The following is a 23120-nucleotide window of genomic DNA, read 5'->3' as shown; positions in this document are numbered from 1 at the left end:
TGGGTAAAATGAACACGGTGGACACTAAAGTAACAAACTCAAAATTCAGAAATATGCACCCCAAAAAAAGACTAAGAACCACTGACTGACACATGCTCCGACCTGGATGGAGCTTGAAAAACCTACACTCAGTGAAAGACGCCAGATAAAAATACCACACGCCGCATGAGGCTATTTACAGGAAATGTTCAGAATGGGCACCTGCAGACGAGAGGCTGTCAGGGGCTGGGTATGACGGCAAATTGGTGCAGGCCTTCTTTCTGGGATGATGAAAATGTTCTCAAGATAGACAGTGGTGATGGTTACCCAACTCTGAATATACTGAAATCGACTCTATTTCAATAAAGCTGTTACAGAATAATCACTAGAAGACACTGCTTTGATGGGGACACACTGGCCAGGCGGAGGCTCACGCCTACAGTTCCCAGCACTCTGGGAAGCCAAGGTGGGAGGGGATCGCTTGAGCCCACAAGGTCTGCACTTTAGCCTGGGCAACAGGGCAGGACCCTAACTCTAAAAACAATTATTACATTAAATTTTAAAAAGAAAGAAAGTGACGCTGCAAATCCACAAGTGCTGGGGCCAAGCTGGCAGCTGGCAGTGAGGGTGCCCTGGATGCACCCAGGAAGACAAGCTGTTCCGGGAGGGCTTATTCCCAAAATCTGTGCCCAGTGGCACCCGAGACCAGTGAATACACAAAACCAATCCCACACTAAAAGCGGCCCTGCAGACTCCAGCCACCCTTGCACAGAAGCACTAGGGGCTGCTTTACCACCAAGTGACAGAGTAACTCTGTCTGGTACAGCAGCAAGGGTGGGTTCTGAAATCTAAATTACTAAAACTGAAATGAGATCAAGCCTCTTCTCTTGAGAACCAACAAGCAGCCCTAGTATGCTACACTGAGGGATTTCCTCTTAATGGTTCCTACACAGCCATAAAGAGTCACGAGCAAGACTGTCTGGGCTGTGCTCTTCGCGAGGCACCTCCCCATGGTACTCCCAGCAAGACCTTTCTGGCGGCGCCTCCTCGTCCGCTGTGAGATTCCCCAACACCAGGGCCTGACCATCTCCTGAAGAGTTGCTCCAGGAGTCGTCGGCAGAAGCAACAGCTTCCCACATACAAAGGCAGCCTGAGTCTCCCTTCCAGGGCCTCCCTGCCCCCTCAGCCAGGGTGCCAAGCAGGCTGGCCTGTGGCCCCTCTGGCCACACGCTGCTGGCCAACTCTGCCTGTATTTATTTCTTCCACGGCTAAAGCCAACTAAAAACCCACTGAATATGACCAGTTCCCATGAAAAGGGGATGGGAAGAGGGGTGGGCGTCACTTACTGATCATCCTGAACTATCACACAAGGTGGCAAGAGTTACAGGAACGAGGACCACCAGAAGGAAAAATGTCTCCGTGGTAAAACAAAAACCACCACCAATACCTTCCTGCTGAAAACCCTAACACCAACGAGGCGAAGGGGAGCCTCTGACCTTCTGCCTTATAAACCCACACATGACATGGGGACTGTTGGGGGCCAGAATGAGTCAGAGCATCAGCATGTGCATGGACTGGACTGCCCTGGCGCTCAGGCAGCACATGGAGGGCTGGGGCAGAGCTGTCCTGAGGCAGTGGAGAAAGGCGCCTTTCTAAGGTTGCAGAGGGCATCTCCACAAATCAAGCAATGGATCCAAGTCCGTTTTAGGTTTACCTTTAGCCATTACTTTTCTTTACCAACATTTTATTATGAGCGTTTTCAAACATGCAGAAATGTCATGCACCCACACCTAGGTGCTGTAAATAGTCTGTTGTTTCTCCGTCCGCCAATCCATTGATTTTGGGGTGCATTTAAAGCAAGCTGCAGACATGAGTCCACATTCCCCCTAAACACATCGCTGTGCATGTCATGGACAGCAGCTCCTTGCATGTTTATGTTTTGGGTTAATTTCTCTATGGTGAGAGGCATGAGTCCTACAGATGCCAAGGACGAGCTCTGGAGGCTGCACCTGCCATGCGGCCCAACCCCACTTCCCACCCCTGCCCCAAGGACATCTCTACCACCCATCACACACACATTCATTGGGGCTGTACACTCTGATGCTACAAATCTTTTGATTCTAACCCAGACCAGCTTTATTTGTGACTTGCAGGCCCCAGATGATATTAAATAAACCATTCACCAACTGAATGGAATAGGGGTGACTTTCACTCTGAGGCACATGGGAAGGGAGCTGCTCCCCGGGGAGGAGGAGGCTGCATTTTAAGGCCACGCCCTCCTCCCTGCCACGGTCTCAACCACCTCACTTAGCTGTAATGTGAGGCTTCAAGATCGAGGCTCACTCCTTCCAAGGGCCACTGTACTATGCAGAGTCCAGTCTCTAACCCCAAGGGCACTGTCCCCTCACTGGGGTCAGGGAGTGAAGGCAGAAGGCGAGAGCAAAAGCTACAACTGCTCTTCTAACTACTTAGGGCCAACATCCCACTGAGGCTGACCCCAAAAGCACCACCTTGCACTGTGCATTTTGGTGCAGAGGGTCATCAGAGTGACCCTCACTTCCTGGCTGCTATTGGCCCTAACTGGGAGCTGCTGTAAGGCTCAGCCAGGCTTCTGTGTCCTGCATGCCCCAACTTCCCCGTCACCAGGCAGAGGCAGCTAGCAAAAAGCTCACACAGGGCCCAGGCTCTCCCAGACCATGTGGGCCCAGAAGCCAGAGCAAGGGAGCTGCCCTGACTTGCTCCATTTTGCCCTGGCCGGCCTGTAGTTCCCTGGCGGGGGCACAGGAAGTATAAAAAGACAAACTGCAAGTGTTGCCATTTTATTGTGTGAACAAGAGCTGGAAACCAGTGAAGAAATGAAATCTCACCCACCTGCCAGCCATTGACAATCTTCTGGTTAAAAATCCCAAATTCATAGCGGATTCCATAGCCATATGCTGCCAGGCCCAAGGTGGCCATTGAGTCAAGGAAACACGCTGAAAAATCAATCACAGATCAGTCAGAATCGAAGGCACGGCACCAAGGTCCCATGGGGAGGCAGCCCATGGGGCGCAAGGCAGAGATTCAGACGGGATCACACTGACTTCAGGCTTCACTGAGAGGAAAACTGGAGCCCTCACCCTCCCCGTGAGATCCTGGGGCCACACACAGAAGACATCAACGTGGTTACTCAAAGGGCATGGGAGGATGGGGAGATGAAGCATCCCAGAGAACTCAGCCAGGCCTGGAACCTCTCTAAGCACGAAGCCCCCGACTGCCCCACTCTCAGATATTCCAGTTCAGGCTGAGGCCTCGCCAATCCCCTGCACATTCCACTGAAACCCAAGCTGTTCTGACAGCAGGGACACATCAACACATCAAGCCTCACCCTACTCCTAAGTGAAGCTGGCACAGCAGTGGCAGCTGGCCATGTGCAAATCAACGTCCACCTGTGCAAATACCGCAGTACCAGGGGTCCCAAGGCGCTACAGCACGTGTCATTAAATCCAACCCTTGTTCCAATCAAAACTTCTTGGAAGAAAAACAAAACAATGTTTTGAATAAAGATTTAGAGGCCAGGTGTGGCGGCTCACACCTGTGATCCCAGCACTTTGGGAGGCTTAGGTGGGAGGATCACTTGAGTCCAGGAGTTTGAGACCAGTCTGGGCAACATAGTGAGACCCTGTCTCTATAAAAAATACACACAATTAGCCGTGCATGGTGACGCATGCCTATGGTCCCAGCTACTCGGGAGGCTGGGGTGGGGGAATTGCTTGAACCCAAGAGGTTGAGGCTGCAGTGAGCCAAGACTGTGCCACGGCACTCCAGCCTGGGCAAGAGTGAAATGCAGCCGTATTAACGCTTCAGGACCGGCCGGGCGCGGTGGCTCACGCCTGTAATCCCAGCACTTTGCGAGGAAGAGGCGGGCGGATCACGAGTTCAGGAGATCAAGGCCATCCTGGCTAACGCGGTGAAACCCCGTATCTACTAAAAATACAAAAAAATTAGCCGGGTGTGGTAGCATGCACCTATAGTCCCAGCTTCTCGGGAGGCTGAGGCAGGAAAATGGCGTGAACCCGGGAGGCAGAGCTTGCAGTGAGCTGAGATCACACCACTGCACTCCAGCCTGGGCAACAGAGCCAGACTCCATCTCAAAAAAAAAAAAAACTTTAGGATTAAAAAATCAAAAAAACACCGACATGGAACACTAGTAACTAAAATAAAATGTCCAATCCATGGAACACACAGATGCCTGTCAGGCCCTCTGCCGAGGGAGAGGGATGAGGGAGCCTCACGGACTCCTGTTCTGGGGACTTGCCCACAGGAGGGAAGCACATCAAGCCATGGCGGGCTCAGTGCTGCCTGGGTCTGTGGGTACGGGGCCCTGTGGGCAGAAGGCAAAGGCTCTACTCACATCTGGCCATGGAGAAGGATGGAGGGAGGAGGCGAGGGGCAGGCAAGGTGACTGGGAAAGCCCAAGGACCCGGAACACCCCAAATGGAAGCAGGTCTCAGGGTCGGGGAGGGAGCGGTCCACAGTCTCCAGCTTGGAGGTGAGATGTGGGGTGAATGGCCGCCCCTGGGGTTGTCAGTAGATGGGGACAAAGGAGGCTGGAGCTTCCCTTGAGTGTAGGAAGCCCTGTTTTGCATTTGATGAGAAGGGACGTAGCAGGAAGACGGTGGTGACCCATCACATGTCGTGAAGGCCGGGGCGTGGAGAGGGCTGAAAACCCTCAAAGCTCAGTGCCCTGCCTTCTTATTTCAAGGCAATCTGCTGACTGTATCAGAGGTGAAACTGCCTGATGCAAGCAGGACCACGTTCATAAATCATCTTTCCATCCTTTGGGCTGTCTGCCAATCGCTGGCTCTTGTGCCCTGGAAAGTGGTCAGCATATCGGGAGTCCCTCCCAGCACCAGCTTACTCCATGCTGGCAGGACTGGTCTTCATGATAATGATGACATGCCCCTTGTGTGAAAGAAAACATATATTTTCCCCTTTTCCCCCAAATAGTGGCAAAGATTTCAATCTGAAGAACACACTGACCCATCTACTCAAAGCCAATTTACCCTGAAGCCAATTTACCTGACCCTGGCCTCACCACACGGCCACCAACCAAGCCAGCGGGTCCAAGAGAGCTCCTCCTGGATGGGGCAGCTTACCTGCCAGCCTCCCCAGGCCTCCATTCCCAAGGCCAGCATCTTCTTCTATTTCCTCGAGTTCCTCCAAGTCCAACCCCAACTGCAAACAAAAACAGAGGCAGCATTTTAATGTTACTCAATATTTTCCCTTGAATGACAGGCTGAAAGATATGTAAGTCTTGTGAGCTTATGCTAAAAATTAGAGTCTGGGTTCTGTTAGACTTGAAAACCCAATGTTAAAATTTGATGTTAATGCATGGAAATGAAAGTTTACAAATATTTCAAAAACATTTATTGCCAGGTAGTTAACCTATTAATAGTGAACAAATTATAACATGTATCCTAAAAATGAAATCAATGGTTCTGTCATTCTCTAATTTCACATGGGCTAAAGATATTTACATGACATATTTTTAAACTGAAACCTAAAAGCACTTTTCCTATGATGATTCCAATTGTATTCAAACAATGTTGTGAAATAGATACGTCATGCTAAAAATTAGAGAAAAAGCAATAAAATCATGATTGACACTTAAAGCCATTCCAGAAGCCGAACTCAGTACTCTCATTATGGCATATGGATAAATATTCCATTAATCTGGATTTAGTGCATGAACTTGACAAATTGCTCACATTATCTGGATTGGTAGTCTTTAAACTTTTTGGTCTCAGAAGAATCCAAACAGCTTTTGTTCATTTGAATTACATGTATTGATATTTATCAAATTACAAATTAAAATGCAGACCTTTTTAAAGTATACATATGAATTCATTTAAAAATAGTAAACCCAATACATGTTAACATAAACAACAAAGTTTAATTTAAAAAAAGTACATTTTTGAAACCAAAAAAATATCCACTGAGAAGAGTGGTAGTGTTTTAAATAACAACAGCAAAGTTACAAATGATTTAGCATACACTAAGTCAAATGAATGATATTGACACATATAGTAATTTGATTCAGGGTAAAATTTCAAAATACTGAGACTTGAACTTAATTCCTAAAGCAATTTCAAAGGGTACATTCCACCAACAATATTTTGGATATAGGGAGGGGAGTGCTAGGATTTACTCAATAATGCATTACTGGCTCAAAGTTAAGAAATAAGTTTAACTACAACATAACTGACCAGAAAACCTCTAAGTTTATGGTCTAAACCGATCTTAAAACCTCTCGTTCATAAAAAAAATCTATTAAATTCAAAAAATCCATTAAACTTTTTAAATATCTCTCTATATTTTTCTAAAGACAGGCTACAAGTCAACATAGGGAAAAATGTTTAGTTCCTTCATGTTTTTAAATTGAGTGCCTACAGCACACTCATCCCACCTAGGAGGGCAAATGTCAACTTGATTTTGTGAGCATTCCAGAAAGACATAAAAAGCCTGGGTGCGGTGGCTCAAGCCTGTCAACCCAACACTTTAGGAGGCCAAGGTGGGAGGATCATTTGATCTCAGAAGTTCAAGACCAGCCTGGGCAACATAATGAGATGTCTCTACTGAAAATAAAAAATAAATTAGCTGGGTGTGGTGGCGCACGCCTACAGTCCTGGCTACTCGGGAGGCTGAGGCGGAAGGATGACTTGAGCCCAGGAGGTTGAGGCTACAGTGATCCGTGATCATATCATTGCACTCCAGCCTGGGTGACAGAGCAAGACCCTGTCTCAACAACAACGACACAAAAAGTAGCTGACAGAAAGTCCAAAATTCTGCTGAAGTGGGCTTCTGAACTGAAGACAGAAAAAGTGCACTGCAGTACACCCAGTAACCTTTATCTCGTTATTGAGATATAATTGATTAACCATAAAATTCACCTTTTAAAAGTGTATGTTCACAAAATTGTGCAACCATCACCACTAATTCCAAACCATCGTATCAAAAAGCAGTCCTGTGCCCATCAGCAGTCATAACCTATTTCCCCCGCCTCTGCCAATCACTGATCTACTCTCCATCTCTATGGATCTACTTACTTCGGATATTTCATGGCTTCTTCCAATGAGCATGTATTCAAGCTTCATCCATGTGGTGCCATATGTCAGCCCTTCCCATCTTTGTACTGCTGTGTACTATTCCATTGTATGGCTAGCCCACATTTTGTTTACCTACATATCAACTGATAAACATTTGGATGCTTCCACTTTTGGCTGTTATGAATAACGCTGCTGTGAAATTCATATACAATTTTTCATGTAGACATGTTTTCATTTCTCTCAGGCCTATACCTTCGTATGGAATTGCTAGGCTACATGAGAATTCTATGCTTAACTTTTTGAGTAACTGCCAGACTATTTTCCAAAGTGACTGCAAGATTTGACAATCACACCAATGGCTGTATACCCTCACCAACACTTGTTTTCTGTGTTTATGATTATAGCCGTTCTCGTGGGTATAAAGCAGCATCTCATTGTGGTTTTGATTTGCATCTCCCTCATAGCTAATCACATTAAGCATCTTTTTTGTGCACATGGATATCATCTTTGGAGAAACATCCAAGTCTTTTTGCCCATTTTTCAATTGGATTGTCTTTTTGTGGTTGTCAGAGTTCTTTACATATATTATGGATACTAGACTCTTATCAGATTTAGGATTTACAAATATTTTCTCTCATTTTGTAGGTTGTCTTTATTTAACGCACAAAAGTTTTTCATTTTAATGAAGTCCAATGTATATATTTTTTCTTTTGTTGCTTGGGTTTTTGATGTCATATCTAAGAAATCATTCTAGGCCGGGCGCGGTGGCTCAAGCCTGTAATCCCAGCACTTTGGGAGGCCGAGACGGGCGGATCACAAGGTCAGGAGATCGAGACCATCCTGGCTAACACGGTGAAACCCCGTCTCTACTAAAAATACAAAAAAAAAACTAGCCGGGCGAGGTGGTGGCGCCTGTAGTCCCAGCTACTCGGGAGGCTGAGGCAGGAGAATGGCGTGAACCCGGGAGGCGGAGCTTGCAGTGAGCTGAGATCCGGCCACTGCACTTCAGCCTGGGTGACAGAGCGAGACTCCGTCTCAAAAAAAAAAAAAAAAAAAAAGAAATCATTCTAATCCAAGGTCACGAAGATTGATCTCTATATATTTTCTAAAAGTTGTATTCTTTTAGCTCTTACCATTTAGGTCTTTGATCCATTTTGAGCTAATTTTTGTATGTAGTGTGAGGTAGGGGTTCAATTTCATTTATTTGCATGTAGATATCCAAATATCCCAATACCGTTTGTTGAAAAGACATCTTTCTCCACTGAATTGTTTTGGTACCTATTTCCTTTCAAAAAAATCTATTGATCTATATGACACCAATCTTACAGGCAACAAAGGAAAAAATAAACAAACTAGACTTCATAAAAATTAAAAACTTTTGTGAATCAAAAGATACTATCAACAGTGGCACACAGCTGTAATCCCAGCACTTTGGGAGGCCAAGGCAAGTGGATCACTTCAGGTTAGGAGTTTGAGAACAGCCTGACCAACAAGGTGAAACCTCGTCTTTATGTAGAGAGTAATATAATATGTACTATCAACACAGTAAAAAGACAAGCCATAGAATGGGAGAAAATATTTACAAATCACATATCTGATAAGCTACTAATATCTAGGACAAATAGAGAATTCTTAAAATTCGACAACAAAAAAACAACCTGATTCAAAATGAGTAAACGACTTGAACAGACTTTTCTTCAAACAAGATATACAAATGGCCAACAAGCACATGAAAAGATGCTCAGCATTATTAGTTATCAGGAACATGCAAATAAAAACTATAAGACACCATTTTACACCCATTTAGAATGACTACTATCAAAAAATAGTAGTCATTCTATTTTCAATTCAAAAGAAGCATTGGTGAGGATGTACAGAAACTGGAACTCTTGTGTACTTTTGGTAGGAATGTAAAATGGTGCTACTGCTGTGGAAAACATTTTGGTGGTTCCAAAAAAAATTAAAAATGGGAACTGCCGTATGATCCAGCAATTCCACTTCTAGGTATATAATCAGAAGCACTGAAAGCAGGATCTTAAAGAGATATTTGTACACCTATGTTCACAGCAGCATTATTCACAATAGCCAAAGGTAGAAGCTCCCCAATGTCCACTGATAGACGAATGGATAAACAAAATATGGTATATACACATAATAAAAATTTATTTAGCCTTTACAAGGAATCAATGTACTGGCACATGCTACAACATGGATGAACCTTCAGGACATTTTGTTTGACTGAGATAAGCCAGTCACAAAAGGACAAATAACGTATGATTCCACTTACATGAGTACCTAGAGTAGCCAAATTCATAGAGACAAAAAGCAGAACAGTGGTTTTCAGGGGCTAGGCAAAGAGGAACAGAGGAGTTATTTTTTAATGGGTATAGAGTTTCATTTAGGAAAGATGAAAAGGTTCTAGAGATGGATGGCGGTGATGGATAAAGAACAGGTAAAGGTACTTAATGCAATTGAACTGTACAGTTAAAAATGGTTACAATGGCAAATTTTATGTTATGTATATTTTACCGCAATTTTTTTGATTGTCAGAAAAACAACAGACCATACATATGAGACTTATTTCTGGACTTTTTTTTTGGAGACAGGGTCTTGCTCTATCACCCAGGCTGGAGTGCAGTGGCATGATCTCGGCTCACTGCAGCCTCGACCTCCTGGACTAAAGCAATCCTCCTCCTCAGCCTCCAGAGTAGCTGGGACCACAGGTGGGCACCACCACATCTGACTAATTTTTTCCTTTAGATTTTCTTGTAGAGACAGGGTTTCACCATGCTGCCCAGCCTGGTCTCAAACTCTTGAGCTCATGCAATCCACCCGCCTTGGCCTCCCAAAGTGCTGGGATTACAGGTGTGAGCCACCATGCCCAACCTATTTCTGGGACTCTTAATTCTAACTCCATTGTTCTATTCTTATGCTTCTAATACACAGTCTTGATGACTGCTGCTTTGCAGTAAATTTTGAAATTGTGAAGTGTGAGTCTTCTGATTCTTTTCTTTTTCAAGGTTATTTTGACTATTCCTGGTCCCTTGTTTTTTCTTTTCTCTTTGTTTCTTTTTTGTTTGAGACGGAGTTTCACTCTTTTTGCCTAGGCTGGAGTGCAATGGCGTGATCTCGGCTCACAATCTTTGCCTCAAGCAATTCTCCCACCTCAGCCTCCCGAGTAGCTGGGATTACAGGCATGTACCACTACGCCCGGCTAATTTGGTATTTTTAGTAGAGATGAGGTTTCTCCATGTTGGTCACGCTGGTCTCGAACTCCTGAGCTCAGGTGATCTGCCTGCCTTGGCCTCCTAAAGTGCTGGGATTACAAGTGTGAGCCACCATGCCTGGCCTTTTTTTTTTTTTTTTTTTTTTTAAGGCAGGGTCTGTCTTGCTCTGTTACCTAGGCTGGAGTGCAGCGGTGCAATCTTGGCTCACTGCAACCTCTGCCTCCAGGGCTCAAGCGATTCACCTGCCTCAGCCTCCCAAAGTGCAGGGACTCCAGCTGCCCGCCGCAACACCCGGACTTCCCTTGCATTTCTAGCCAGGTTTTAGAATCAGCTTGTCAATCTCTGCAAAGAAGCCAAATGGAACTTAGATGGAGACTTCACTATATCTGTAGATCAATTTGGGGAGTGCTGCTATCTTAACAACATTGAGTCTTCCAAGATGTTAACATGAGATCCCTTTCCATATTTAGCTCTTCCTCAATGTCTTTGTTTTCAGGGTATAGGTTTTGCATTTTTCTGGTTAAATTTACACCTAAGCATTTTATTCTTTTTGATGCTATTGTAAATGATATGAAACTATTTTCTTAATTTCATTTTGGATTTATTCCATCTGGACTGAATTAATGAAATGTTCCATTTGGATTGCAAATACATAGAAATACAGTTGATTTTTGTAGATTGATCCTATATCCTGCAATCTTGCTGATCTCATTTATTAGTTCTAATGGTCTTTAGTCAATTCCTTAGGGTTTTCTAGATCATGTAATCTGCAAATAGAGTTAGTTTTACTTCTGCCTTTCCAATCTGGATGCTTCTTATTTCATTTCCTTGCCAAATACCCTGGCCAAGACTCTGAGTACAATGTTGAGTAAGAGTTGTGAGACCAGGCCAAGTGTGGTGGCTCCACGCCTGTAATCCAAGCACTTTGGGAGGCCAAGGCGGGCAGATTACTTAAGGTCAGGAGTTTGAGATCAGCCTGGTCAACACGGTGAAACCCCGTCTCTACTAAAAATGCAGAAACTAGCCAGAAATCACTTGAAACCGGGAGGCGGAGTTTGCAGTGAGCTGAGATCAAGCCACTGCACTCCAGCCTGGGCAACAGCGCGAGACTCTGTTTCAAAAAAACAAAAACTTGTGAGAGCAGACATCCTTGGGACACAGTGGTAGGTTAAACACCAGATGGGGACCCAGTCTGTCCAATGTAAATTCTGTGAAAACTCTACAGGACAAACCCAGTTCCAACAAACTAATTGCAAGGCAGAAAATAAAAAAGAGGAGATATCTATAGATTAAGAAAGATGTGGCCAGGCACGGTGGCTCACGCCTGTAATCCCAGCACTTTGGGAGGCCGAGGCAGATGGATCAGTTGAGATCAGGAGTTTGAGACCCGCCTGGCCAACAGTAAAACCCTGTCTCTACTAAAAATACAAAAACTAGCAGGCGGGGTTGGCACACACCTGTAATCCCAGTCCTAGGGAGGATGGGGCAGGAGAATGCTTGAACCCGGGAGGCAGAGGTTGCAGTGAGCTGGGATAGTCACTGCACTCCAGCCCAGTGACAGAGAGCGGACTCGTCTCCAAAAAAAAAAAGAAAAAGATGGCCGGGCGCGGTGGCTCAAGCCTGTAATCCCAGCACTTTGGGAGGCCGAGGCAGATGGATCAGTTGAGATCAGGAGTTTGAGACCAGCCTGGCCAACATGGTAAAACCCTGTCTCTACTAAAAATACAAAAACTAGCCAGGCGAGGTGGCACACACCTGTAATCCCAGTTCCTAGGGAGGATGGGGCAGGAGAATTGCTTGAACCCGGGAGGCAGAGGTTGCAGTGAGCTGGGATAGTGTCACTGCACTCCAGCCCAGGTGAGAGAGCGAGACTCCGTCTCCAAAAAAAAAAAAGAAAAAGAGGCCGGCGCGGTGGTCAAGCCTGTAATCCCAGCACTTTGGAGGCCGAGCGGGTGGATCACGAGGTCAGGAGATCGAGACCATCCTGGCTAACATGGTGAAACCCCGTCTCTACTAAAAAATACCAAAAACTAGCCGGGCGGGTGGCGGGCGCCTGTAGTCAGCTACTCGGGAGGATGAGGCAGGAGAATGGCGTGAACCCGGGAGGCGGAGCTTGCAGTGAGCCGAGATTGCGCCACTGCATTCCAGCCCGGGCCACAGAGCGAGACTCTGCTCTCAAAAAAAAAAAAAAAAGAAAAGAAAAGAAAGGTTTAAAAAACAAATGCAATTTAGTTTCTGAACATGCTGTTAAAAAGTTATAACGTGATCAGAAAAACTTATACACTGCCTGAGAAGTTGACATTAAAGAATTACTGACTTGGGAGGCTGAGGTGGGTAGATTACGAGGTCAGGAGTTCAAGACCAGCCTGATCAACATGTTAAACCCAGTCTTTACTAAAACTCCAAACATTAGCTGGGAGTGGTGGCATGTGCTTTATAATTCCAGCGACTCGGGAGGCTGAGGCAGGGGAATCATTTGAACCCCGGGAGGCAGAGGTTGCAGTGAGCCAAGATCGCGCCATTGTACTCCAGGCTGGGTGACAGAGCAAGACTCCATCTCAGAAAAAAAAGAATTACTGTCAGTATTTTAGGAATAATGATATAACTATTTTTAGGAGTTCCTTATCTTTTTGAGACACCTACAGAAATAAATACACACACACACACACACACACACACACACACTTTTTTTTTTTTTTTTGAGACGGAGTCTCGCTCTGTTGCCCAGCCTGGAGTGCAGTGGCACAATCTTGGCTCACTGAAACCTCCACCTCCTGGGTTCAAGCAATTCTCCTACCTCAGCCTCCTGAGTAGCTGGTACTACAGGCGCATGCCACCACACCCGGCTAATTTTTTTTTTTTTTTTGTATTTTAGTAGAGACGGGGTTTCAACATTGTTGCCAGGTTGGTCTTGAACTCCTGAGCTCAGGCAATCCGCCCACCTCGGCCTCCCAAAGTGCTAGGATTACAGGCGTGAGCCACCGTGCACAGCCACCTACTGAAATATTTACAAGTGAATATCATGCTGCTTCAGATTGGCTTAAATAACCTGCATGTGGTGGGGTATGACGAACACACTACTGGCCGTGAGGTGGAGCTGGTGACTGGAGAAGGCAGAAGGTGGGTGTGTGGCACAGGTTCACTGTAACAGTCACTCAATCTTCGTGTATGTGTAAAATGTTTCATAATGAAGATCACTTTTAATGCGTTCTTAATAGCTCAATCAAGAGTGGGCTGCTGCTTTTGAACCACTACTTTTTAGTATAAACTGCTCCTCTGGACGACTCAGGCCTGACAATGCAATTGCCGCACATTTTCTTTTTGGTATTCCATTAGAAATGGGAGCATCACTGTTTTCTTCCACCTGAAGCATCTGGCAGTCTGTCTCACACCTAGATACACCCACCCAGCACAGGAACCTGGAAACACTGAAAGCCCAGTGATCAAGAAAATATTTCAAACACAAGAATAAATAAAAGCTAAACTGCAAGTAAAGTATCACTTTTAAGAAAAAAGTGTACAAAGTTTATTTTTTATTTTTATTTTTATTTTTTATTATTATACTTTAAGTTTTAGGGTACATATGCACAACGTGCAGGTTACATATGTATCCATTTGCCATGCTGGTGTGCTGCACCCATTAACTCATCATTTACATTAGTTATTTCTCCTAATGCTATCTCTCCCCTCTCCCCCCACCCCAAAACACACCCCAGTGTGTGATGTTCCCCTTCCTGTGTCCAGGGGTTCTCCCTGTTCAATTCCCACCTGTGAGTGAGAACATGCGGTGTTTGGTTTTCTGTCCTTGCGATAGTCTGCTGAGAATGATGGTTTCCAGCTTCATCCATGTCCCTACAAAGGACATGAATTCATCCTTTTTTTTACAGCTGCATAGTATTCCATGGTGTATATGTGCCACATTTTCTTAATCCAGTCTATTACCGATGGACATTTGCATTGGTTCCAAGTCTTTGCTATTGTGAATAGTGCCACAATAAACATATGTGTGCATGTGTCTTTACAGTAGCATGATTTATAATCCTTTGGGTATATATTCAGTAATGTGATTGCTGGGTCAAATGGTATTTCTAGTTCTAGATCCTTAAGGAATCACCACACCGTCTTCCACAATGGTTGAACTAGTTTACACTCCCGCCAGCAGTATAAAAGCATTCCTGTTTCTCCACATCCTCTTCAGCATCTGTTGTTTCCTGACTTTTTAATGATTGCCATTCTAACTGCTGTGAGATGGTATCTCATTGTGGTTTTCATTTGCATTTCTCTGATGGTCAGTGATGATGAGCATTTTTTCACATGTCTGTTGGCTGCATAAATGTCTTCTTTTGAGAAGTGTCTGTTCATATCCTTCACCCACTTTTTGATGGGGTTGTTTGATTTTTTTCTTGTAAATTCAAGTTATTTGTAGGTTCTGGATATTAGCCCTTTGTCAGATGAGTAGATTGCAAAAATTGTCTCCCATCTGTACGTTGCCTGTTCACTCTGATGGTAGTTTCTTTTGCTGTGCAGAAGCTCTTTAGTTTAATTAGATCCCATTTGTCAATTTTGGCTCTTGTTGCCATTGCTTTTGGTGTTTTAGACATGAAGTCCTTGCCCATGCCTATGTCCTGAATGGTATTGCCTAGGTTTTCTTCTAGGGATTTTATGGTTTTAGGTCTAACATTTAAGTCTCTAATCCATCTTGAATTAATTTTTGTATAAGGTGTAAGGATGAGATCCAGTTTCAGCTTTCTACATATGGCTAGCCAGTTTTCCCAGTACCATTTATTAAATAGGGAATCCTTTCCCCATTTCTTGTTTCTCTCAGGTTTGTCAAAGATCAGATGGTTGTAGATGTGTGGTATTATTTCTAAGGGTTCTGTTCTGTTCTATTGGTCTGTATATCTGTTTTGGTACCAGTACCATGCTGTTTTGGTTACTGTAGCCTTGTAGTATAGTTTGAAGTCAGGTAGTGTGATGCCTCCAGCTTTGTTCTTCTGGCTTAGGATTGTCTTGGCAATGCGGGCTCTTTTTTGGTTCTGTATGAACTTTAAAGTAGTTTTTTCCAATTCTGTGAAGAAAGCCATTGGTAGCTTGATGGGGATGGCATCTACAAATTACCTTGGGCAGTATGGCCATTTTCACGATATTGATTCCTCCTATCCATAAGCATGGAATGTTCTTCCATTTGTTTGTGTCCTCTTTTATTTCATTGAGCAGTGATTTGTAGTTCTCCTTGAAGAGGTCCTTCACATCCCTTGTAAGTTGGATTCCTAGGTATTTTATCCTCTTTGAAGCAATTGTGAATAGGAGTTCACTCATGATTTGGCTCTCTGTTTGTCTGTTATCAGTATATAGGAATGCTTGTGATTTCTGCACACTGATTTTGTATCCCGAGACTTTGCTAAAATTGCCTATTAGCTTAAGGAGATTTTGGGCTGAGACGATGGGATTTTCTTTTTTTTTTTTCTTTTTTTGAGACGGAGTCTTGCTCTGTCGCCCAGGCTGGAGTGCAGTGGCCGGATCTCAGCTCACTGCAAGCTCTGCCTCTGGGGTTCATGCCATTCTTCTGCCTCAGCCTCCCGAGTAGCTGGGACTAGAGGTGCCCGCCACCTTGCCCAGCTAGTTTTTTGTATTTTTTAGTAGAGACGGGGTTTCACCGTGTTAGCCAGGATGGTCTCAATCTCCTGACCTCGTGATCCACCCGTCTCGGCCTCCCAGAGTGCTGGGATTACAGGCTTGAGCCACCGCGCCCGGCCAGGATTTTCTAAATATACAATCATGTCATCTGCAAACAGGGACAATTTGACTTCCTCTTTTCCTAACTGAATACCCTTTCTTTCTTTCTCCTGCCTGACTGCTCTGGCCAGAACTTCCAACATTATGTTGAATAGGAGTGGTGAGAGAGGGCATCCCTGTCTTGTACCAGTTTTCAAAGGGACTACTTCCAGTTTTTGCCCATTCAGTATGATATTGGCTGTGGGGTTGTCACAAATAGCTCTTATTATTTTGAGATATGTTCCATCAATACCTAGTTTACTGTGAGTTGCTGGCATGTAGAGCTGTTGAATTTTGTCAAAGGCATTTTCTGCATCTATTGAAATAATCATGTGGTTTTTGTCTTTGGTTCTGTTTATATGATGGATCACGTTTATTGATTTACATATGTTGAACCAGCCTTGCATCCCAGGAATGAAGCCCACTTGATCATGGTGGGTAAGCTTTTTGATGTGCTGCTGGATTCAGTTTGCCAGTATTTTATTGAGGATTTTTGCATCAATGTTCATCAGGGATAATGGTCTAAAATTCTCTTTTTTTGTTGTGTATCTGCCAGGCTTTGGTATCAGGATGATGCTGGCCTCATAAAATGAGTTAGGGAGGATTCTCTCTTTTTCCATTGATTAGAATAGTTTCAGAAGGAATAGTACCAGCTCCTCCTTGTACCTCTGGTAAAATTCAGCTGTGAATCCGTCCGGTCCTGGACTTTCTTTGGTTGGTAGGCTATTAATTATTGCCTCAGTTTCAGAGTCTGTTATTGGTCTATTCAGGGATTCAACTTCTTCCTGGTTTAGTCTTGGGAGGGTGTATATGTCCAGGAATTTATCCACTTCTTCTAAATTTTCTATTTACTTGCGTAGAAGTGTTTATAGTATTCTCTGATGGTAGTTTGTATTTCTGTGGGATCAGTGGTGATATCCCCTTTATCGTTTTTTATTGCGTCTATTTGATTCTTCTTTCTTTTCCTCTTTATTAGTCTTGCCAGCAGTCTATCAATTTCGTTGATCTTTTCAAAAAACCAGCTCCTGGATTCATTGATTTTCTGAAGGGTTTTTCTGTCTCTATCTCCTCAGTTCTGCTCTGATCTTAGTTATTTCTTGCTTTCTGCTAGTTTTTGATTGTGTTTGCTCTTGCTTCTCTAGTTCTTTTAATTGTGATGTTACGGTGTCAATTTTAGCTCTTTCCTGCTTTCTCTTGTGGGCATTTAGTGCTATAAATTTCCCTCTACACACTGCTTTAAATCTGTCCCAGAGATTCTGGTATGTTGTGTCTTTGTTCTCATTGATTTCAAAGAACATATCTATTTCTGCCTTCATTTTGTTACGTACCCAGTAGTCATTCAGGAGCAGGTTGTTCAGTTGCCGTGTAGTTGAGTGGTTTTGAGTGAGTTTCTTTATCCTGAGTTCTAGTTTGATTGCACTGTGGTCTGACAGACAGTTTGTTATCATTTCTGTTCTTCTACATTTGCTGAGGAGTGCTTTACTTCCAACTGTGTGGTCAATGTTGGAATAAGTGTGATGTGGTGTTGAGAAGAATGTATATTCTGTTGATTTGGGTAGAGAGTTCTGTAGATGTCTATTAGGTCTGCTTGATGCAGAGCTGAGTTCAAGTCCTGGATATCCTTGTTAACTTTCTGTCTCACTCATCTGTCTAATGTTGGCAGTGGGGTGTTAAAGTCTCCCATTATTATTGTGTGGGAGTCTAAGTCTCTTTGTAGGTCTCTAAGGACTTGCTTTATGAATCTGGGTGCTCCTGTATTGGGTGCATATATATTTAGGATAGATAGCTCTTCTTGTTGAATTGACCCCTTTACCACTATATAATGGCCTTGTCTCTTTTGATCTTTGTTGGCTGAAAGTCTGTTTTATCAGAGCATAAGATTGCAACCCCTGCTTTTTTTGTTTGTTTGTTTTCCATTTGCTTGGTAGATCTTCCTCCATCCCTTTATTTTGAGCCTATGTGTGTCTCTGCACGTGAGATGGGTCTCCTGAATACAGCAAACTGATGGGTCTTGACTCTTTATCCAATTTGCCAGTATATGTCTTTTAATTGGGGCATTTAGTCCATTTAAGATTAATATTGTTATGTGTGAATTTGATCCTGTCATTATGATGTTAGCTGGTTATTTTGCTCGTTATTTGATACAGTTTCTTCCTAGCATCAGTGGTCTTTACAATTTGACATGAGTCTGCAGTGGCTGGTACCAGTTGTTCCTTTCCATGTTTAGTGCTTCCTCCAGGAGCTCTTGTAAGGCAGGTCTGGTGGTGACAAAATCTCTCAGCATTTGCTTGTCTGTAAAGGATTTTATTTCTCCTTCACTTAGGAAGCTTACTTTGACTGGATATGAAATTCTAGGTTGAAAATTATTTTCTTTAAGAATGTTGAATATTGGCCCCCGCTCTCTTCTGGGTTGTAGAGTTTCTGCCAAGAGATCTTTTGTTAGTCTGATGGGCTTCCCTTTGTGGGTAACCTGACCTTTCTCTCTGGCTGCCCTTAACATTTTTTCCTTCATTTCAACTTTGGTAAATCTGACAATTAAGTGTCTTGGAGTTGCTCTTCTCGAGGAGTATCTTTGTGGCATTCTCTATATTTCCTGAATCTGAGTGTTGGCCTGCCTTGCTAGGTTGGGGAAGTTCTCCTGGATAGTATCCTGAAGAGTGTTTTCCATCTTGGTTCCATTCTCCCCGTCACTTTCAGTTACACCAATCAAAGGTAGATTTGGCCTTTTCACATAGTCCCATTATTTCTTGGAGGCTTTGTTCATTTCTTTTTACTCTTTTTTCTCTAAACTTCTCGGTTCGTTTCATTCATTTGATCTTCAATCACTGATACCCTTTCTTCCAGTTGATTGAATTGGCTACTGAAGCTTGTACAGGCATCATGTAGTTCTCGTGCCATGGTTTTCAGCTCCATCAAGTCATTTAAGGACTTCTCTACACTGTTTATTCTAGTTAGCCATTCATGTAATCTTTTTTCAAGGTTTTTAGCTTCTTTGCAATGGGTTCGAACATCCTCCTTTAGCTCGGAGAAGTCTGATCACCTGAAGCCTTCTTCTCTCAACTCAATAGTCATTCTCTGTCCAGCTTTGTTCCATTGCTGGTGAGAAGCTGCGTTCCTTTGGAGGAGAAGAGGCCCTCTGATTTTTAGAATTTTCAGCTTTTCTGCTCTGGTTTCTCCCCATCTTTTTGGTTTTATCTACCTTTGGTCTTTGATGATGGTGACGTACACATGGGATTTTGGTGTGGATGTCCTTTCTGTTTGTTAGTTTTCCTTCTAACAGTCAGGACCCTCAGCTGCAGGTCTGCTGGAGTCTGCTGGAGGTCCACTCCAGACCCTGTTTGCCTGGGTATCACCAGCAAGGCTGCAGAACAGCGAATATTGCAGAACAGTAGATGTTGCTGCCTGATCATTCCTCTGGAAGTTTTGTCTCAGAGGGGCATCCGGTCGTGTGAGGTGTCAGTCAGCCCCTACTGGGAGGTGTCTCCCAGTTAGGCTACTCGGGGGTCAGGGACACACTTAAGGAGGCAGTCTGTCTGTTCTCAGATCTCAAACTCCTCTTCAAAGCTGTCAGACAGGGACATTTAAGTCTGTAGAAGTTTCTGCTGCCTTTTGTTCAGCTATGCCCTGCCCCCAGAGGTGGAGTCTACAGAGGCAGGCAGGCTTCCTTGAGCTGTGGAAGGCTCCACCCAGTTTGAGCTTCCCAATGGCTTTGTTTACCTATTCAAGCCTCAGCAATGGCAGACGCCCCTCCCCCAGCCTCGCTGTCTCCTTGCAATTGGATCTCTGACTGCTGTGCCAGCAATGAGCGAGGCTCTGTGGGTGTGCGACCCTTCAGCCCGGTGCGGGATATAATCTCCTGGTGTGCCGTTTGCTAAGACCATTGGAAAAGCACAGTATTGGGGTGGGAGTGACCCAATTTTCCAGGTGCCGTCTGTCACAGCTTTACTTGGCTAGGAAAGGGAATTCCCTGACCACCTGCGCTTCCCAGATGAGGCGATGCCTCGCCCTGCTTTGGCTCACCCTCAGTGGGCTGCACCCACTGTCCTGCAGCCACTGTCCGACAAGTCCCAGTGAGATGAACCCAGTACCTCAACTGGAAATGCAGAAATCACCAGTCTTCTGTGTCGCTCATGCTGGGAGCTGTAGACTGGAGTTGTTTCTATTCGGCCATCTTGGAACCTCCCATCAAGTATACAAAGTTTAAAAGGATATATGCTTGCCTGCAATTTCTAAATTTCTATAATTAACATTCATTTTTTTGTGAATAAAAATTATAAACATATTGCATAGTTATGATGCAAACTATTCCCTAAAATTTTTACTATATGTAAGAACTGCATAAAATGTTTCAAAAAATAAAATGCATTCTATAATGGTAAAATCCAAAGACAAGACTAAGATATTGCATGTTCTGTACTTCTTACAGACATGTCCTAATGTTAACAGTCTGTAAACAGATATAAATGACGTGTCACCTGCCCGGGTAACCTTCAGCGCCATTAGCTAATTTTGAACACGGGGAGTAAAGTTTTTGTTGCATTTTGTTGTGCACAGACACAGCCATGACGTCCTGCACGGGGAGACGGAGCCCCAGGCAATGCTGAGCTGCCTCCCAGCCACGCAAGACATTTGCCCCCAATGAAACCTCCCCACTCCTCCCACCCACATCCAAACCCAAGCAAAGCAAAGGCGATGGCATGGTGCTGAGGTGGAGTGGCCTTGCCATGAAGACACCCATCTATACGCAGGTAAAAGGTTATACTCTAGAGACTCAGCTGGGAAGGGAAGCGAAGACAGACAAGGAAGCCAATGGCTGCTCTGCTCTAAAACCACAAAGGAACCGTGAAAGGATTAAGTTCAAAGTGAGCAAGTGCTAATGACGGACTCCCAAGGAAAGACAGTTTTTGTTTTTAGGGGAGAAATGACGCTTTTACAACTAGACAACTAGGGTAAGCTCCGGAGGTCATCTCAGGAGCGGAGGGAGGGAAACCAGATGTGGGTTAACAGTTTGATGAAGTCAAAATGGAATAATACCAACCACTGGTACGGTGCTCTAAATCCACCCGAGGTGGGGTGGGGTGTGGGATGGCCTCTAGAACCTCCACACCTTCGCATCCCAATTCAACCTCATGCTTGTGGTCCATTCAATTCTCACTTTCTCCTCTCAAAAACAGAGAGCAGCCCCACCAACCCATTCCTTCCAGGAGGGGAGAACAGGCTGTAAGTCTCCCGATTCCCAGATAGCTGCTAGTCTTAACATCAGGGCTCACCTCCGTGGGAAAATGGATTCAGACCTCAAAGCACCACGAGGGGCCACCCAGAAGCCCGGCCACGAGGCCCCGTACCTGATAGATGGCTTCATCGCAGGCATTCTGAAGGCCCAGGTTCACCATCGTGTTCTGCAGCGTGCGGCCCATGTAGAATTCCAGGGAAAGATAATAAATGCGCTGAGGAAGCAGAAGAAAGAATCACATTTCTCATTCCATTCTATACTTTAGGAAGGTTACAGAGATGACAGGACCCATGAAGCCCCCATTCGGGATTTCATTTATGTCAATCCCATGCACAAAAACTGGGCTTGCTCTGTCAAGCAGCCTGCTGACTGCAGCCCACCATAGCAGCCCACCTGGGAGATCCCTCCTCAACACGGCTGTCTCTTCCCTGACCCTCAAGCACCTGGATGAACGCACACTAACTTCCATGATGTGTGGGGAGGCAGGGCAGGTTGGTGGTTGGGGCCAAGGCACCCAGAACTGGACACACCCAGGTCTGCACTTAGCTCAGCCTCTTACCACACATGTGCCCTTGGGCAAGTGACTTCACATCTCTAACACGGATGTAATGTAGGCCATGTCTTCAAGTACTCAATGTAAAGCCCTGAGCACAACTTCCAGCACCCACGTGAAGCACCAATGAATGCCAGCAGAGACGGCTGAATGCACGCATCCATGTTCCCCAGCAGAAGTCTCTTGGCCGATGCCTGCTGGCTGGCTGGCTTGGGGTTGCCACATGAGCCAGCTCTGTGCCTCTGAGGTGTTGTAGCAAGGGCGGCCACCCATGCAGTGCCTCCTGGGCCCTGAGCGGGGTTCTAGGTGCCCTACTTTCTCTACCGAGTACTTCTCATGGCCATCCATGGGCCTGCAGCAGCCAGGGCTGAATGGTAAGATCTGTGGGCACAACTCCAAGGACGAACAGGGTATCTGCACAGCCAACATCTCCCCTGAAATATTTACTAATTGCTGTGGTGGTTTTAACCAGGGGCCAAACTCTTCCTGATATTCTTCACTCCAGGAGGAGCTTACTTCCCTGTCTGCCACCTTGAGGGTGGGCTGGATGTGGCGACATCCTGCTGAGGAGCACAGAAAGGAAATGGCAGCAACCTGACAGTGGAGACAGCTGACCACGCTGACCAGCACCCCAGTGTGCTGTGATGAGGACACTTTCCTCTGTGTTCTTCCCAAAACCCATAACCCCAGTGTAATCATGAGAAAATAGCGGACAAACCCAAACTGAGGAATTTTCTATAAAACGCCTGACCAGTAGTCATCAAATTTGTAAAGTCATAAAAGACAAGGAGTGATCAACAAATTGTCACAAATCTAAGCCACATTCAGGCTTTTGGAACTAATAAATGAATTCAGCAAGGTAGCAGAATATAAGACTAACACAAAATCAGTTATCTTTACTGTTTTTAATTAATTATTCATGATTAATATAACTATCCAATGTTCATTAGCAATGAACATTCCAAAAATAAAATTAATATAACAATTACTATGGCTCACACACTTTGGACTGCTGGAGGCCAGGAGTTTGAAACCAACCTGGGCAGCAAAATGAGACCCCCCTCCACAAAAAATTTAAAAGTTAGCCAGGCGTGGTGGCGCATGCCTGTGGTCCCAGCTACAAGGGAGGCTGAGGTGGGAAGACTGCTTGAGCCTGGGAAGTCAAGGCTGCAATGAGCCAGGCGCAGTGGTTCACATCTCTAATTCTAGCACTTTTTGAGTTTGGCAGTTCCTCAAAAGTGAAAAACAGAGTTACTATGTGGCCC

At 44.7% G+C, this 23120-nt stretch overlaps 1 protein-coding gene across 3 annotated transcripts in view; it reads right to left on the bottom strand.

Moving 5' to 3' along the window:
* PYGB (glycogen phosphorylase B) overlaps positions 1 to 23120 on the bottom strand; it is a 60641-nt gene that overhangs the window by 24273 nt on the left and 13248 nt on the right. For all 3 annotated transcript variants that reach the window (XR_004431078.1, XR_004431079.1, XM_033185406.1), the window contains exons 2-4: positions 21415 to 21516; positions 5118 to 5196; positions 2851 to 2954 (exon numbers count right to left, since the gene is read on the bottom strand). Coding sequence is in view for 1 of the 3 variants with exons in the window: in XM_033185406.1 (XP_033041297.1) it covers positions 2851 to 2954; positions 5118 to 5196; positions 21415 to 21516 (285 nt within the window). In the remaining 2 variants the exon portion in view is untranslated. The remainder of the gene's footprint in view (positions 1 to 2850; positions 2955 to 5117; positions 5197 to 21414; positions 21517 to 23120) is intronic.

Source organism: Trachypithecus francoisi, unplaced genomic scaffold (genome assembly GCF_009764315.1).
Source record: "Trachypithecus francoisi isolate TF-2019V2 unplaced genomic scaffold, Tfra_2.0 Lachesis_group21, whole genome shotgun sequence".
NCBI classification, from domain to species: Eukaryota; Metazoa; Chordata; class Mammalia; order Primates; family Cercopithecidae; genus Trachypithecus; species Trachypithecus francoisi.
The sequence above is the reverse complement of the archived record's forward strand: the minus strand, read 5'-3'. Positions and strand labels throughout refer to the sequence as shown.